This window comes from Gymnodraco acuticeps, unplaced genomic scaffold (assembly GCF_902827175.1).
Source record: "Gymnodraco acuticeps unplaced genomic scaffold, fGymAcu1.1, whole genome shotgun sequence".
Lineage (NCBI taxonomy): Eukaryota > Metazoa > Chordata > Actinopteri > Perciformes > Bathydraconidae > Gymnodraco > Gymnodraco acuticeps.
This window is the reverse complement of record NW_022990558.1, coordinates 3,274,960-3,294,650: the sequence shown is the minus strand read 5'-3', so window position 1 is coordinate 3,294,650 and position 19,691 is coordinate 3,274,960. Positions and strand designations below refer to the sequence as shown.

The 19,691-nt window shown below is 42.3% G+C and overlaps 1 protein-coding gene across 2 annotated transcripts; it reads right to left on the bottom strand.

The window, feature by feature from the left end:
- Positions 1-429: 429 nt before the first annotated feature.
- Positions 430-19,691, bottom strand: slc16a3 (solute carrier family 16 member 3). 2 transcript variants are annotated; one of them, XM_034227571.1, is made up of 6 exons: positions 19,611-19,691; positions 9,268-9,523; positions 9,015-9,158; positions 2,930-3,531; positions 1,787-1,967; positions 430-1,703 (listed from the first exon to the last, which is right to left on the bottom strand). In XM_034227571.1, exons 2-6 carry the CDS (start codon positions 9,488-9,490, stop codon positions 1,360-1,362), a joined length of 1,494 nt encoding a protein of 497 aa, XP_034083462.1. In that variant the 5' UTR covers positions 9,491-9,523; positions 19,611-19,691; the 3' UTR covers positions 430-1,359. The 2 variants fall into 2 exon arrangements, with proteins under 2 accessions (XP_034083462.1, XP_034083463.1); XM_034227572.1 differs by lacking the exon at positions 19,611-19,691 and adding an exon at positions 19,297-19,376.

Below are 19,691 nucleotides of genomic sequence, written 5' to 3'. Positions count from 1 at the left end.
CATTTTTTAATGAATAACTCCTGCAGTCATCGTCATGTCAACCACAACACAGAGGAATACTGAGAGAAATGTGTGTGTAGTTGTTGATACATTGCTGACAGAGGGAACTACATTTGAATACAGATTTAAGAAATATCAGTTTTTGAGCATGTCATAAGCATGTTTTGTCTTGACTATTACAACTATATTATAATAAAACAATATATTATTTTTATTATTAAATTGATTATGATTATCATTATTAGTAGAAGTAGTTTATTTGCATTAATTATATTTTAATCTTTTTGAGGCTAGTATTTGGCAGGAAATGCTGACGTATTCACCGGTAAACGCATACTGAACGACATACATGCACATTTACCATTTACCTCACTGTATAAAAAAGTAACTGTGTTGATAATAATAATAATAAACAGGAATTATATTTCCAAAACATATTTTCACTCCTGTCGGTTGGGGGGGGGGGGCCTCATCTCACAATGTCGCTTGGGGCCCCAAGTTGGCAAGGGGCGGCCCTGTGTGGTTGCGTTGTAGCCACTTTGTGATCTTGGAACCACAGCTTTTGCAACCACTTAAAGCTCTCACCGTAAACTGCTACAGCTCAGCCTCTGACTGACGCCGCTCCGGCGCTCAGCTCTTATGAGATTCAACACATTTTTGGGACCGAGATCTGGCACCACTGCAGTAGAAAGTTAAAGAAGTGGTCTGCAATCAAAAACCGAGACCATTGCAGTTTGTGTTTCGCAGCACACAAACCGCTCACACCCTAATATCTCTGCTGGTATACCCTAAAGACAGAAAGCTTACAGTAGGTCATATGATGGCCACTGAGCAAACCCCATCTGTTGACCAAAGTTATGAGAAGTTGTTGAAAGCTTGATAAAAGAGCTAGTAAGTGGACGTTGACTGGCATTTTTAGTCAACCTTTTTGGAATCCCTAGGGAAATGGAAGGTGGAACAGCTTGAATTCTGAAGAAAACAGCATCGGTCTGTAAAACAACTGCAAAAAACGAAATGTCCTTGTCCTTAAATGTAATCTGTGTCTGAGCCGAGCCTAGTCAAAAAAGGTGTTGAGTGAGTGAGACCTTTAATGCCCAAAGGAATTGTGTTTCAGACTCTCCATTTAACTCATTAACAGTAATACACATTTTGAATCACATCCAAATGTTGCATTAGAGCCAAATAGGGCAAAAACACGTGTTGATGATAAACACTCATTATCAGAATAGATTGTTATTTAAAGCGCAATATTTTCTCCCCTTACAATACTTAGACCCTTTCCCTTTGTGTGGCTCCTAGCTCAGCGTTTTGCAACAGATCCTCCTTAGAACATTTGACTTCCTGTTGGTGAACAGTTTCTCATTCCTCAGTCTTATTCTTCATATCGATGTGTTCTCTTCCTTTCTCCCCCGTCTCCATCACCGTTATCTCCTCCTCCCCTGCTTTTAAAGCGCGGACTTTTCCATTGTGTTTTCCCTTTGACTCCTCTTCGCCGTCATGGTCTTCCTCCTCTTCCACCCCGCGATTCAGACCCTCCTTCTCTGCAGCATTCACAGCCATCTCCAATTTAGCTTCTGTCTCTCCGTGTTTTATCTTAATGCAGAAAAAGTTGCCCAGGGCTAAGACCAAAGCTGACAGTGTGACCTCACAGCCCGCCAACAGGAAGATGTACATGTAGACATTGGTGTAGTCCAGGAGGCGACCTGGTGGAGAGAAGGAGAACATTAGCATTACTGTCAACCCCTTTACTATTTCACTGTCTCAATCTTTCCTCCCTTGTTCTGACCTGCTCCAGGAGGTCCCACTAGAACAGCGATAGCTTCCACCAGCAGCACCAGGCCTATGGCGCTGGAGAACTTCTCCGTCCCTACGACAGCCATGAGGACCTCGAACTGCAGCGCTCCAACCATGCCGTACGAAATGCCGAAGAAGATGCAGAAGATCACCAGACCACCGTAGTCTTTTGCCTGCAAGTAGAAGAAAAGTCAGGTTAGCATAGGACATTAAGGTGAAGGAATAAGGCTACTTGACCAGGAATGACTAAAGCTAAAGACTTATGCTGTGTCTCGATTTAAGATGCTCTCCTTAGTACATTGCAATGTCATACACTATTATCACAGTTTGTGCATTTTTAACAGGCAGTGATGTTTCAAACTGCACTATCACCGCTGTTAGCTTGAAAGCTAGCTAGGGTCGTTATTATTCGTGTTAGCAAATAATTACAGACTGCTCAATAAACCCAATACAATTAACATTGCGCACGGCTGCTGTGCCCTTTACCAAAAGTGACAATGACCACTGTTAGCTAGCTAGCAGTTATTGTTCTTGGTAGCAGATGATCTGCTCTAAAAATAACAGGATTATTTTTCGACACTGGAATAGTAGTACGTATTAATGGAAAAAAACTACTACAAAACCTTTATTTGTACAGGACTGTGTTGACCAAAGTAACGGTTACTTCTGTTACGTAGCCAAGATGGTGGTCGTTTGGGTACTCATAGTGCATTTTGCTATACTTAGCATTTTGACGCACTGATGCTCTCAAAAAATCACGTCAGTACAGGAGTTTGTGAATTGAGACACAACACTACAGTTACCAACTATACACATATAACAAAGTATATCAGTCTAATTTACAGTTTTCCCTTCAGGATAATCAACTGAAATAATCTACCGAACAACATTCACTTTTTACTAGACTGATTTTTATAGGCATTAAATGTTATAATCTCTTAAATATTTAATTAATATGTTTTGTTTCTTTTTTTAATCCTGTTATTTTCCCAGTATGAGCCAAGTAGTCCAGTTCTCTGACCTTTATGATGTCAATGGATGTGGTTTCTAGTCAGTGTGTGAAACTGAAAACCCTTCACACAGGCATGATCATCTCTATCCTCTTGTTATATTGAGCCGAATGCTGCTTAATTACCTGTGATCCTATGAGATCGGTGCACCCGTTGAAGATCATAGCGAAGCTCAACACGTACACAGTTCTGGGTCGGACCCACTTCGTGCCGGCTATGACTCCACAGATAGGTCGAGCGAACATATCAACAAATCCCAGGATGGTGAGGAGCAATGCAGACTTTGTGTCTTCATAACCAAGGCTTTTGGCGTAGCTGACCACAAACACGGGGGGCACGAACAGGCCCAGCACCATGATGGACGCTGCAAGGGTGTAGATGATGAAACCTCTGTCCTTGAACACGCTGAAATCCAACAGCTTCTTCTTCGGCTGGATTTTCTTTTCCTCTGTGGGAATGCTTTCCTCCAGGTTCTCTGCCTTCTTAGGGGGCAACAGGGGCCTCATGAGGGCCCCACAGGCACAGCAGTTGAGAAGTAGGCCCCCGAGTATGAGGAACCCCCCCCTCCAGCCATAGTGGTACTGGAGTACCTGTCCCAGTGGGGAGAGGCAGCACAGCGCCACAGGGCTGCCTGCTGCCGCCAAGCCATTGGCTAGAGGACGCTTCTCGCTGAAGTAGCGATTCAGCATGATGAGAGACGGCTGGAAGTTCAACGCCAGACCCAGACCTAAGGACAGAGAGACAGACAGAAATAATTCACTTTGCAAAAGGTTAGGGGTGAGGGAGGGAGGTATACTAGAGGGACACCAACACATAGAAGCACCTTGAGACACAAACACTGGAAAGGACTCAGTCTCTCTTGTAGTTTTGGACATGGAAAGACAAATTCTTTGTGGCTAAAATTGTATTTAGAAATGTCGTTTTCAATTTTAGTCTGTACCAAAATGATAGACTAAAAAGGACATTCAATATCAAGCAATTAAAAAAAAGCGTACAGTTCTATATGGAGAAGTAAAGTTTGAATACAGCTGTTGAAAAGTTTTATTTCGAGAATTCAATTCAAATTCAAAAGGTTTATTGTCATATCATATATATATATATATATATATATGATTTTCCATTAATACGCCATTAATGGTTTGATGTCATCTATATATATATATATAGATGACATTAAACCAATAAATGGCGTTGGCATTAATCCTGGACAAAAGCTCCCTACACAGACTTGTGTTCCTTGTACTTCATGAACTGACTTCAGTATTACTGCAACTGTAACTTACTGTAATTATTACTATGGCCACTAGAGTTCACTGCCTAACCATTTTGAACTTCCATAGAAACTTGGATCATCTCAAGATAATTGAGTGTGCATCTGGACCCGGTAACGACATTACCTATTGACGCAGCAACCACTGTAAGTTATATTCTTGTTTAATTAGACTTCTCTGTTTCATTTATTCGACTCTGTATAAATTGTTATTGTAGCTGTAACGGCTAAATCGCGTTTGAGAGATTTTAAATCTCAGATCTGCTCAGGCGAAACCTGCTTTACAGGTCTCAGCACTCAAGCCTGCATTAATATAGGCACTGCCAGTCTACTGTCGCCCATCAGCTGTAGATAGTTAACTAATTAGTGGGCCGTGGCCCTACAGCTGTGAGAACTGAGCAATCAGGCATCCATTTTTGGGTAGCTCTTTCCTGGAGCGTCAGCTTCAGCGTCAGACAGCCGAAGACTGACAAAGACATTGGAGTCCTACGGGAGTAAGACTGACAAAGACATTGGAGTCCTGCGGGAGTAAGACTGACAAAGACATTGGAGTCCTACGGGAGTCACGAGGGAGGCAAAGAGGAGGCAAATCCTACTCTGATTGAGCTGGTGTCTTATTTATCTTTTCTTTAGTTTTCTAGCCCCTCATGCTATAATCATGTGTATTTTCTCCATTCCTGTTCATGTGTCTTCTCGCAATTATCACTGGCCCCGTGTATCTCCTAATTGATATAACCGGCCTGCTCTCGTCTATCCCACGTGCTCCACTGAGATCCAACATCTAGTTTCAGGTGGCCTGTGGAACTGCCAGTCAGCTGTTCCTAAGGCTGACTTCATCTCTGGCTACGCCTCCCTGCAGTCTCTGGATTTCCTTGCTCTCACTGAGACCTGGATTACTCCATCCAACACATCCACCCCAGCAGCTCTCTCCACTGCATATTCCTTCTCCCATACACCCAGACCCACTGGCAGAGGAGGTGGCACTGGTCTCCTGCTATCTCCCAAATGGAGCTTTTCCCTCTTCAAGCTACCTAACTTTACTCCTTCCACCTTTGAATTCCATGCCGTCACAGTAACCCATCCTATACAGTTAACCATTGTTGTTCTCTACCGTCCACCAGGCGCCTTGGGGGACTTCTTGGAGGAATTAGATAATCTCCTCTCACTCATCCCTGAAACTGGCCCTCCCGCTGTACTTCTCGGAGACTTCAACCTCCAGACGGGGAAGATAGACGAACTAACATCTCTGTTAACCGCCTTTGCTTTCTCACTGTCTCCGTCCCCACCGACTCATAAAGCTGGCAATGTCCTTGATCTCATATTCTCAAGGAACTGCTCTACTTCTAACCTCTCTGTAAACCCGCTCCACACATCCGATCACTTCTTCATTTCATTCTCTCTATCCCTTTCCAAACATAACAAACTAATCTCTTCCCATCCTGCACTTGTCCGCCGTAACCTTCGCTCCCTCTCCCCCCCTACCTTTGCCTCGTCGGTGCTCTCAGCCCTCCCTTCCTCTGATTCGTTCCATCTCCTGCCTCCAAACTCTGCTGCAGAAACTCTCCTCTCTACTCTCTCATCCACTCTGGACTCGCTCTGTCCTCTCACATCTCGGCAGGCTCGTCAGTCCCCTCCTGCTCCCTGGCTAAATGATGCACTGCGTGCTAATAGAACCGTCCTTAGGGCAGCAGAGCGGAAATGGTGGAAATCCAAACACCGTGACGACCTCCTAACCTATCAAGCTCTCCTCTCCTCTTTCTCTGCTTCGATCTCTCAGGCAAAAAGCACTTTCTTTCAAGATAAGATCCAATCTTCCTATTCCAATCCTAAAAAACTATTTTCCATCTTCTCCACCCTCTTGGACCCTCCAAAAGCTCCTCCCCCCTCCTCACTTCTGTCAAGTGACTTTGTTACCCACTTTGAAAAAAAGGTTGATGATATTCGCTCTTCTTTTTCTGACTCACCTTTACTCACCGCTGGGTCACCAGACCTTCCTTCCACCAACACACTAACCTCCTTTTCCCCTCTCTCTCCAAGTGAGGTTCTTACCCTCATTACCTCTGCCCGCCCTACCACCTGTCCTCTGGACCCTATCCCTTCAAACCTCCTTCAGACTATCGCTCCTGATATTCTACCGTTTCTCACCCACTTCATCAACACTTCTCTAACTTCTGGTCACTTTCCAAACAGTCTCAAGGAGGGAAGAGTAAACCCTCTCCTAAAGAAACCCACTCTCAACCCGTCTGATGTTATAAACTACAGGCCTGTCTCTTTCCTCCCGTTCCTGTCTAAATCACTTGAACGCGCTGTCTTTAAACAACTCTCCTGTTATCTCAATCAGAACAACCTTCTGGATCCGCACCAGTCTGGTTTCAAGGCAGGTCACTCCACAGAAACTGCTCTCATTGCTGTCACGGAGGAACTGCACACTGCCAAAACTGCATCCCTCTCCTCTGTCATCATCCTTTTGGACCTGTCTGCTGCATTCGACACGGTGAATCATCAGATCCTCCTTCACACTCTCCAAAAACTTGGAGTTTCAGGCTCTGCACTTTCCCTCCTCACCTCATACCTCAAAGACCGTACCTACAGGGTGACTTGGAGAGGGTCTGAGTCCGACCCTTGTCAATTAACTACGGGGGTCCCTCAGGGCTCTGTTCTTGGTCCCCTCCTCTTTTCCCTGTACACAAACTCGCTCGGATCAGTCATTAGCCCGCATGGTTTTTCTTACCACTGCTACGCTGATGACACCCAATTAATTCTGTCCTTTCCCCGCTCAGAGACCCAGGTCGTTGCACGCTTCTCTGCTTGTCTAGCTGACATCTCTCAGTGGATGTCTGCTCACCACCTCAAGCTCAACCTTGACAAGACTGAGCTGCTCTTCCTCCCGGGAAAAGATTGTCCCACTCTTGACCTAACAATCAACATCGGCACCTCAGTTGTTTCCCCGACTCAGACTGCAAGGAATCTGGGTGTGACCCTAGATAACAAACTGTCCTTCACTGCAAACATCGCTGCTACAACCCGTTGCTGCAGATACACGCTTTACAACATCAGGAGGATACGTCCCCAGCTGACACAGAAAGCGACTCAGGTTCTGGTCCAGGCTCTCGTCATCTCACGCCTAGACTACTGCAACTCCCTCCTGGCTGGTCTACCTGCATGTGCCATCCGACCTCTGCAGCTCATCCAGAATGCAGCGGCTCGTCTGGTCTTCAACCTTCCTAAATTCTCCCACACCACTCCGCTCCTCCGCTCCCTTCACTGGCTTCCGGTAACTGCTAGAATCCACTTCAAGGCACTGGTACTTGCTTACCATGCTGCGAATGGATCTGGCCCTTCCTACATCCAGGACATGGTTAAACCGTACACCCCAGCGCGTGCACTACGCTCTGCATCAGCCAAACGACTCGCTGCGCCCTCGCTGCGAGGGGGACCCAAGTTCCCATCGGCAAAAACACGTGGGTTTGCTGTCCTGGCTCCAAAATGGTGGAATGAGCTCCCCATTGACATCAGGACAGCAGATAGCTTGCACACCTTCCGGCGCAGACTGAAAACTCATCTCTTTCGACTCCACTTTGAGCGATAGAACTATTAACAAAGCACTTTTATACTAATAAAGGACTGGCTTATCTAAAGCCAGTTGAGTAGCACTTGAAATGTTTGGCTCTATGAAACCTGATGTACTTATATGATTCTGTTTTCTTCAAGGTTGTGTCTTCCTGGTCGAATGTACTTATTGTAAGTCGCTTTGGATAAAAGCGTCAGCTAAATGCAATGTAATGTAATGTAATAATTGTGGCTGTTTCTTTTACATTTGGAAAAGTAGAGTTTGAGTAGGTCCCAAGAATGGTGTTGTAAATGTATCATATTGTAATTTTCATATCATATCGTTTCTTTATGTTTTTCCACCTGATGGCATGAATGTGAAAGTCCTTTGGATCAAGGCTTATGTTAACCTTAAGATGGCATTAGAATAAAGCTAAGAAGTTCAGGTTCATCAGCAGGAAGAGGTTTATCAGTGTTTCTAAAGTTTACATATTTCCTGCCCAGATGATGACAGTAGTGGAAAGGTCAGGAAGTCATCAACAATATACATATTCTGCAGGAATATCCAAAGTAAAAGTGATAGGCAACTTTAGGACGTTTTTTTCACAATATGTTGCTTTGATGAATGGAAAAAGCAACTGACAAAAAATGTAGAAGGAAAATAAAAAACATTTGCATCGTTTGTCATGTTTCGTCAATACTGTTGCTGTGTATTGTAAGGAAATGAACCAATAGAACAAGAAGGATGTAACCAGGGGTTATTGGGTTAATCCCACCCCCTGCAGTCAATATGTTGAAGTGGGATAGACATGTTGAGGGCTGGACCATTAACTGTCATCTGAAAACTCACTAATTGTGGGCAAGATACAGTAACCACAATTTGCTTTGTAAGCATGTCTACAATATTGAAGTGTATGTACGTTTCTTTGGATAAAAGCGTAAGCCAAATTCCATGTAGTGTAATGAATATACAGATATACAGTAGATCAGTGCTTCTCAAAGTGTGGTCCGTGAGCACCCCCTAGTGGTCCGTGAGTATATTGGTAACATTTGAAATAAATAAATACATTTAAGTTGTCCGCACTCTCGCGGGAATATCTCCGCAATGGAGCGAGCCTAAGTTTCACTTTCAATTTCATAATATAGCCCAGCGCAACACCTTCGTCACACATGTTGCCACTTGTTTGTACTCTTTTCAGGCGATTTGTAATCTGTTCTAGAAAAACGATGTGATTTTGGATATTTGTGGAGTTAGGTGGTCTGCGAGTGTTTTTTTATTGGTTAAGTGGTCCTTGGTATAAAAAAGTTTGAGAAACACTGCAGTAGATGCATGCATATTTATGTAGCCTTTTTACATCTTTTATTTTTGTGCATGTTCGTTATGACTTTACCTGTAATAACTCCAGTGCAAAGGTAGATGTGTATGATACTTGTGGCAAAGGAGGCCAATATCATTCCCAGGGAGGCGAAGAGTCCGCCGACCATCATCACCGGCCGACAGCCAAACCTGTTCACTAACACGCTGCACAGAGGGCCTGAGAAAACATAATCAATACGTCAATTAAGTGTGCACATGTGTAGTGTGGTATATATCATTTTGATGTTAACAGCTTATCCCCCCAGTCTTGTACCACCCATGTCTACCTGAGCCGTACAGCATGGCGAGCAGTATTGATGAGATCAAGGCAGTGTCGCTGTATCCCACATCGAACTCTAGGATCAGCTCCTTGAAGAACACGCTGACAGCTTTGGGGAAGGCGTAGGAGAAACCAGTAATGACGAAGCCCCCGGCCAACACTGCCCACCCCCAGCCGCCATCTGGTGCCTTCACCCCAGGAGGTGCGTCGTCCACCACTGCTCCTCCCATGATGCTCTTTGACTACTTTGTTGAGGTCAGTGGCTATAAACACAGTGGTAAAAACAAGAGGTCAAACAATGTGTTTATAATTACTTAAGTCAAAATCATATGTGTGTGGTTAATGAACCCAATCATGTGTAAAAGCTATGTACGTCACAGTGCAAAACATAATATCGCCTTTGAAATGTTGGAATGGCTAAAAATGTTCTCCCTGTTCATTTCTAATGGTCAGCATCCATGTCACATGATTGGCAACTTTCTCTCGGTGAAAACAAAACATATGGCGGACACAGTTCAATAAAATGACAGGAATAACATAACAGCCATGATAATGACGCAAACTACACACAATATACAGTTTTTTGCTATAAAAAAATCACTTAACCTGTTCGGTTTGAGGCTAGTATTCTTGGGAGAGGTGGGTTTGTTTTATTTAGAATATGAGCACTTCTATTTTTGTAGACTCCAGGTGTGTCGGCCGGAACACCACTTAAGGCCAATGGTCCAGAATAGAGGAAATGAGGAGCTAAGATGAGGCTTGACTTCTTTACTTATTTAGGCAGACATACAGATATTTGTCTGTGTGTGGTTTTTCGTTCATTTACGCACACAATACGAGACTTAAGACGGCATAACTTTCCTGCAACTACTGACGCACATTACCCTCTGATGTGTGACGTCACCCAAAAACACATGGGTTAGCCCCTCCCCACTATGAAGGCCCAACTTAACAGGTATCAACTCTATATAATAAAATAATATATATATATATATCAGTAACTATAACTTTGGGGCCTTTTCTACACACACACTCCGCACATGGACACACTACTGCACAGCCTATGATCTCTGCTGTTCATCCTCACAGTACCGTACTATATACATATGGTATAGTATATAACTGTGTTGTAAAATGTCAGGGGTGGATGTACTCAGATCCTGTACTTAAGTAAATGTAGGAATACCACAACGTAGAAATACAAGTATAAGTCCTGTATTTATTATATTTCATATCATTAATGCAATGTAACAAAAATGCTCAATAAAATTGGAGTCGTGGAGTAGAAGTTTAAAGTAAAAGGAAATGGAAGTACAAGTACCTCACAATTGTAGATATGTATTGTACTTAATTACTATCCACCTAAGCCAAATAGATAATATTTCTTGTAGAGTTTATTTATGAATGTAATAAAAGGAAACCCCTGATCACATTCACACAGTTGCACATGCACACCTGGAAGCTGTCCAGTACAAACAGACTCTGATCTGCTGGCCACTGATCAGTTGGGGTTGAGGAATCAGGGACATTTCTCAAGTGACCCCTCCCAGATTGATCCTGCCAGTCTGGAGATTTGCAATAGCTAGCTTCTTTAACATGTAAGCCGCCACTGAGCCTTGATAGTATGATCAGTGTTAACATAAATCCATCCACTATCTGAAACCAATTGTCCTCTGCAGCACAGCAGGGGGCCTGATCCCCGCTGACATTAGGTGAGAGGTGAAGCACACCCTGGACTGATCGCTAAGCAACCACAGGGCTGACACATAAAGACAGACAGCAGGAAAAAGAGACAATGTGGTGGAGTGATGATGTATACCCGGAAGTTAGCACCATTAACGGCCCGTCCACACGGCGGCGTGCGTTGAAGCTTCAACGCTTCTGCCCATTCACTTTGAAAGGGGTGACGTCACGCTTTGCCGAACTGCATTGTGGGAGCGTTGCTTCAAAAGTTGAGCAATGTTCAATTTGTGAAGCTTTGGCGGAAGCGTCAGCCAATCAAATCATATGCCAGTACAAGCTCCAGCCAATCAAACCGCGTGCTTGTGTGTCCGGGGCGGGAGATTCATGTGATTGGTTGTTGGTCGAGTTTCAGACAAGCTCACCGGCATGCTTCAACGCACGCCGCCGTGTGGACGCTGCGTAAGGCGTATAGTCTCCACATATAAACAACACTTTTGTTATTTTAGACATGTAAATGCAATCACCAGAAGTTAAAAGCTAATGTTAGGCTACAAACAACTACATCATGGTTGCATCACTGCGCGGCACCACTGCTAAGCTAAAGGCGGCTAATGTTCGCCGTGATGACGTCTAGTAGTCTTATTTAGCCACTTGTTAGCCGACACTTAAAAGCTTGAGACATTCAAGAGTGGGGATTCAGGATGTATTTTACGTTGTGGAACATACAAATCTCTTAAGCTTGTGTTAACCACAGACCTTATTTCAGACATCTTACCAATTAAAAAAACAATAGCTTTGAGACAATGAACTGAAAGTGCTAAAATGCTAACTCATTTATTGGTTTCAGGACTCATTCCTGCACCACTCTAAGAGCAACTAACAATTAACCATGGGGAGAACACTCTACAAACACACAAAGTAGGGCCCAGGCTGGCCAGCCGGGTCAAACAGAGAACCTTTTTGGAGTGATGTAACAGTGCTAATCACTGCAACACCATGAGTTGCGACTTCCATCTTAAAGGTCCTCTATTATACTGTTTTTCATCAATATATTATAGTTCCAGTTATATACAAAACATGTCTCTGAAGTGTTTGGCTGAAACACCAAACAGATCATTGTAGCATCCCATAAACCCCTCTGTTTCAGCCCTGTTCCAAAAGTGATGATTTTGTGTCAGTTACTTTAAATGCTAATGAGCTGCTGCTGGCCACGCCCCTCTGTGGAAGTGTTCGGTTTAACAGAACACAATGGTGCTCTAGGAGGAGATTCAGGTGATAAGGCTGGCTGGTATTAACTTGGTTAGTTATTCGCTAATGGTTGCACATTCCAAAAAAACATTTTCTTTTGGATGGATCAGGACAAACAGAGAGGGAATTGTTTTCTTTCTGAAACGTTCTGTATCTCTTTACACAAAGGGGACACATATTAATGTATAAAATACATGAAAAGTGGCTTTTGCGTAATAGGTGACCTTTAACATAAAATGTGTGTAATATTTTCTCCTAAGTGATAACTAGTGTTTACTTAATCAGCCTGGCATAGCTTTCATGAAGGACATCTGGGAGGCGGTTTTTGGCTGGTGTTCCTTTCAGGTTCTATTTTTGTCAGCCACAACTGCAACAGCCTTGCCTTGGCTTCCCTATTGGCACAGTTGGCAAAGCTGCCCCATTGTGTAATTACTTTATATGGTATCCTTATTCTGTAATGCAAATATTTGAATCACAGTTAGTAGGTTTAAAGGTTACACATAATATTTATGATATATGTAAAGCAGGGTTGTCTGTCATATATAATAGATTTGTTTATGTGGTTTCCTTATCTGATTATATATCCTGCATACAAAAATCTCCATACAAATGATCAGTTTACCATTCATATATATCTTATATGATATCCAGTATATATGCATTTAAGTTGAATGTATAAACATATATACCTACAAATACTCTTGCGCCTAATTTGTCTTTAATGTATTTTCAGTCACACCGTGTACATTACAGGTCAGAGCCTGACAGATGTTGTTTAGGAGCAGGAGCTAGCATGGCTAATAAGTGAACAAGCGTTTGTGGTATTTAATTGATGACTTGTTAATTATACAGCGTGGTATCCAAATGTACTGTCATTATTTTCTGTCAATGTATTACACTGGGTGAAGCCAAGCAGCGCCAGTCCTCCCCTTTGCGATTTAACCAAGAAGAATGTTGACAATAAGATATTATAAATAAAATAAATGAGAAGTCATTATCACCCCACTTCCTGAAATGGTTTCTTGAATTATTAAATTAGGAACATCAGCAAACACCTAACCCTAACCCTAACCCACGCATTTCCTGGAGACTTATCCTAACCGTAACCATAACCAACACATGCCTAACCCTAACCCTTGACCTTACCCTAACCCTAAACCTAACCAAGTCTTCACCCTAAAATTAATGCTTCCCCTCATGGGGACCTCCATTTTGTCCCCATAAGGGAGGCGAGTCCCCACACATGACTGTGAAAACAGATTTAGGTTCCCACAAGTATAGTAATGCTAGGCCACACACACACACACACAGAGAGACAGTGACATTAGCATGACCCTACAAGAATACTTCTTCTATAGGCCAACCCACATCATCCACACCTTCCATGACCAGAGCGTGACCCATGCAGGATTCTGTCATGAGCACCATGTGTCAGCATCCGTACTAAAATAAGACCCTAAACAGACCCTAGTTACTGGGCCAGGTAGGTTTGGCTAAGCCCTATTTTCATATTTGATGTTTCGTGTTCTTCTTTAAAATGTTATAACATAAAGGAGAAGAATAAGACACAGGTGGGCTATTTATCTGTATATCACACACACACACACACACACACACACACACACACACACACACACACACACACACACACACACACACACACACACACACACACACACACACACACACACACACACACACACACACACACACACACACACACACACACACACACACACACACACACACACACACCTTATTTCTATGAGGAACGCAGCACTCTGCCTCCTTATATTTTTTTGGTAATAAATTAACGATCTGTGTAGAGTTACCAATCGGAAGTTTAACGTCAATTATCACCAAAAATGATTATTATTTATAAAATATAATGCTGTTAAAAATGTAAAAACAGTAATTGTCAATGTACAGTATATATATATAAATGAAATCAGCTGACATATTTATACTAATGTAAATAAAAGAAAAAGGACATTAGCCGCTTTCACAACAAGTATTTTTGCTGTACTTAGCCGCTGACGTCACTTCTTCTTCTTCTGCTTTGGGTTTACTGGCAGGCCGCAAACCACTTCACGGCGTATACTGCCACCCGAAGTCCCCGGAGTTGGAGACTTCCGAGTAAATCGCCAGAACGCCGACACCTCCTCATCACTAGAGATGGCAAATCCGGATCCTTTTACGGACTCAGGGCATGGATGTATAATAAGAACTGGATACAGCGTGGGAGGCGGGGCCTCATTCATTCCTATGAGAGTTGCTCATTAGCGCATGATGACAAAATGGCCCAACTTTTGAGAGAGCGAAACGTCACAGATTACCCAGCATGCCTGAGAAGTACCCGTATGTGCACTCATAGAGCATGCGCAACTTTAACCACGCCGCCCAAAAGGCTCGTTCACATTAAGCACGTGAATTTGCGTACACGTAACAGCACCGCGCGTTCATGACAGCATGGTACTGGATTTATATTAACGAGGCGGCAGTTAGCAGCTAGCAGCTAGCTAGTAAATTATGCTAAGTTACACATCAATCGTTATGTACTTTTATATTACGCTGACATCAGGATCTAGTGATATCCAAGCAACAGAGCTTCATTTAGCATGATACTTGTGTGGGTTGTACATGAAACCACTTGGTAATATATAAAAATGTGTATGTTGAAGCCTGTTATGATCAATTGTGAGTTAAAACTTTATCTAAAAAGTAAAGCTGATGACGGATTACTGTGGTGGAGTTAAAATAACAATAGCCTATTTCTTTTTGAAATGTGATGGAGTAAAAGGATAGTAACTGTGATTATTCATGTTAAGTAGCCCACAAGTAACTAAAATAATTGCAAGTGCAATAAGAAGCTACAGGAACGTTAATCTACGTCGGTAATATTAACTTTATTTAATACAACATTTACGGTACAAGATTTACATCATACAGCCCATGTAGTATAATATTTTACAAATGATGAATTACAGCAAACATGTGCAATATATCCATTATTACAGCTCCGTGGGATGGCAGTAAGGCGATATGGTCCGTTGTTATTGTGCATCCATGGGTAAAGAGAAACTCATGTAGTATTGAACACGTAACATGAACGTGCCCGGTGGCGCGGTCCCGTGGGTTAGATGCACGTTCATAATGCCGAGGGAAATAACTCTCAGAATAACGTTATTAGCACATTTTTACAACTTGAGGACCGAATGTTTTTAATAAGGGCTATACAAACGTTCATACTGGGTAGTTTATTTAGTTTAAAAAAAATTATCCAACGAGTTACAGACCACTCTTTCCCAATGTAAGTCAATGGGAAAAAGTGTTTCCGGGCCCAGCAACCTAAAGGAAGTGTAGTACCGCCGTTTGACCAGCACGATTATTCTCATCAGACTCCGGCGCACTTCCTGGGGGCTTGACTCAGGGTCTTCTGAGTCAGTCATTGAAGAGATCCGGATCATACGAGTCATTTGAGTCATATGAGTCAGCATCACCAAGACCGTAGAAATCCTATCGGTGAAACCGAAAACTTGTTGCATTTCACGAGCATATTAAACTGACGTTATATTAACCTCCGCTACACAGTGTCTTTTGCTTTAATAAAACATGTTGATCACAAAAAAAAGGGCGATTTTGCGAATCTCAGTCTGCTGTTGACTCCTGCATGACGACGAGTCTGCTGGATCTCTGGATCTGCTGCTATACGGTTACGGCTCTGAGTCCGCACGAGTCTGCTGTGTTTTGCACAGTGAGTCAGGATTTGCGAATCTCTGAGTCTGCTGTTGACTCGTGCATAATATAGCCGCGGGAGCTGGAGGAGGGGCTGCAACATGTTACTCTCTCCCCACTGGGCTGATGCTAATGCTAATAATGCTAATGCCAGCAAATACAATGGCGGCTTCAAAAAACTTTTCAGAGTTTTACGGGGCGTGGTTTGCAATTCGCCCAGCCAATAGAAATTGGTACTTTTTTCTCCCCAGGATGGTACCACCTCTCTAGCAGGCACTAAAAATGGGGGTAAAAGTTCCCGGCACTAAGTACTCTTTTTGGTGTGAACGCAAAATAAGGGGTACTAACGGAACTAAACGAGAAAAGTACGGGGAAAAGTATTCGGTGTGAACGCGCCTATTTTATTTTTTTGTATCAGAGCTGTTTTATTTTCTTCTTTCCTCTCTGATCAATCATCTCACAACCATTCAGATGTATTCATAGTTTTCCATTAATGTGTCATTATGTCCCCGAATCATCTTAAATCAATGCCAAGTACTTTTGCTGCATTTATTTTATTAAAGGTACTCCACAGCGATAAAGAGAAATATTATCTATATTTTAAATCCACTACATTATTTATTTTTTTCAAAATAATTGTATTCACATGAAAAATAAAAAGTGTAACAGTGCATTACAGTAATTAAGGCATTTTCATGTTTCCCCCCCAAAATAACCCTTACTCACTTTCCCTTAACCCCGCCCCGTCCCAACCACCCCTCTCCCGGAGCACTGAGGCAACAGTACATCAATACAATACAAAATGATAGATATACATAATAATATACATGCACATACCTGCATACATACATACATGTACACATACTAACACATATCCAGGGATGTCTCACGGGCTGCATGTGTGGCGGACAGGGGAGTAATCATATCGGAATTATAGACAGATGAAGGGAGAATCCCTACAGCGACACCATATCAGGGGGAAGACGGTCTACATAGCTGATCAGTGGCCTCCAATGAGCGTAAAACTTATCTGAGGAATCCCGGAGAGCAAACTTAATTTTTTCCAACTTTAGAAGAGACATAGTATCACTCAGCCACATTTTAAAAGAGGGAGGTAAAGGAGATTTCCACAAAAGAAGGATTTTCCTACGAGCAATCAAGGAGGTAAAGGCCATGACATTGGTTTGAGTGTTTGTAATGTTGATTTAATCTGGGGGCCTACCGAAAATAGCTACATGAGGGGATGGAGACATTTTTAGACCTACAATTTCAGAAATACATTTGAAGAAAGATTGCCAGAAGCTAGATAATTTAGGGCACAACCAGAACATGTGAGTCAGGTCGCAGGGGGCCTGGGAGCATCTATCACACCTGTTATCTAATCTATCTGGATAAATCCTGGAGAGCTTAGCCTTGCTATAATGTAGTCTATGGAGAACTTTAAACTGTATTAGGCTGAGTCTAGCGCAACTGGAGGATGAGTTAACGGCTCTCAGGTCCTCCTTCCAAAAGTCATCAGAGAAGGTGAACTGTAGTTCCTTTTCCCAATTAGTTATAATCTTGTTAATGGCAGATTCATCAACCGGAGAAAAAATATCATAAAAATAAGAGACATGGCGCCTAGACAAAGTTCTTGCTCTAAGTACAAGATCCACTCCACTGGGAGGCAGGGATTGGGGGAATTGTGGAGAGTGGGTCTTAGCAAAATCCCTTAGTTGAAAGTATCTAAGTGAACGCGCCTATTGATGCTCAACTTTAAGTCTATTCAATGTTCAATGTCTTCACTTAACAAATAATATATGCAGCCAGCATATAGATATTTGCTTCTTTTTTATTTATTTTTTTGGACCAAGGTGACTTTAGCTAGGTCCAGGGCTGGATTTGAAACCAGACCTCCACATAAGTACCAAGCCCCAGTATATGGGCTGCCAGCTCAACCAAGTGAGAACAACTTTCAATCAGAATACATTATTTGGCTAGACTGACCGAAGCTCTCCACTTTGTTAGCTTAGCAACATTGCATCAGCTGTTGTACCATTTGCCACTAAGCAGCATATCCTCAGGGCAGGGGTCTCCCCATCTCAATCCGTCTGCAGTTCCCTGAATGTATCCCAAAGTCATAGGCGTAGAATTGGATCCCAACTAAATGCAGCAGCTTTAACAAATGAATTACCGTTGTAGGAATGTTTTTGACCTACAGTTTGGTGTGGTCTGTTTCAGTAGTAATCACTGTGACTGATTGATGCCTGGCTTTTTAGGTATGCAGAGTTACCCTGGAGTGGTGTGGATGAAGAATGGCCTTATTCACTTGCAGTGCAGCCTGTTTTCTTGAGGGTATGGTTACCGGCTAAGTGCATTATGGTTGGACCTCTGTGGGGATTTCTGTTAGTGGTGTCCATTAATTAATATAGTTGTAATTAATGTGTTTCTTTAATAAAGGCTTTCATCACAGATTATAAAGGTTCTCATCACAGGGTATTTTTACAGTATTCGGATCATCACTGTAAAAAATACTCTGTTACAAGTAAAGGTCCTGCATTTAAATGTCACTTAAGTATAATCAGCTAAATGTACTTAAGATATTAAAAGTAAGAGTATAATGCGCCAACAAAACGACCAACAAACTAAGAAAATTACATAAGTATAAAGAGATAAGGAAAAATGTATCGATACGGAAAAATATATAAAGGAATACATGAAAATAACATAAATAAAAATAAGAAATACGAAAAATAAATAAAGGCTGAATAAAGGAAAAAAATAATATGGAAATAAATAATTATGTTAAAAAAATAATGCTTGAGGAAATAAATAAAAATGATTATTTGTTTTGTATTTTCTTCACCCAAATATCTATTTATTTGATCCTGTGACCTTGACTTTTCAAGGTATATGAAAGCAGAGTAATGATGAAGCTCAGAGCCTGGAGATTATCAGCCTCAGTTATGCTGCTGAGAGCACGTAGGCACTAGGCTACTTCTGCATCACCACATTACAATCCTAACGCTGACTATTACGTCACACTGTGTCTCCATCACTCGCCGAATCAGGAAACGACCTTCAGTTAACAAATCTTCTTGTGAAATAACATCCACTCCGCTATAGTTTCTCCACTCTTCATTTCTTGGTTGGTAGGATGACAAAATACTATTTCCGGCTAATATTTCAGTATATTTTTACATTATCCAAGACACCAAAAGTTGTATTGTTTCTAAAAAAAGACAATTAACGCGTCCGTCTTTTATTTACTTCAGTTGACTAGAACCGAAGTAAAGTTAGGCTTCCTTTTGTACGGTGTGTCCGCCTTTATGTCTGCCTAAGAAAGTGAAATGCGACACCGACACAGATGTGGACAAAGCTCGGTGCTTACGTGAGGACCGAGGCGTATGTCTCCAGTGTGCATCCCGGCGGACGACATTTCTGAGAGGAGGGTCCAGTCTGACCGGAATCCTGTTATAACAACTTACAATATCCAGAGACTATTCACCACCATTCAACACAATTATAATAACGTTATAGGATCCCTTCAAATTACTCGAGTGACTTTTATCCTACCTGTTACTCTGTTGCTGAGCACTCTATATAACAGGGGAAATACATTCCGAGAAGTCCGTAGCACATACGCATATACAAATGAAGAATTGATTAAAAGGAATAATAATAACATATCACACGGTAGCCTACCTGTTGAGATGCTGACCGCCTCCCTCAGAAGCTCGTCCACAATAAACGTGTGAGCGCACTACCGTCGCTGGACTTTATCTA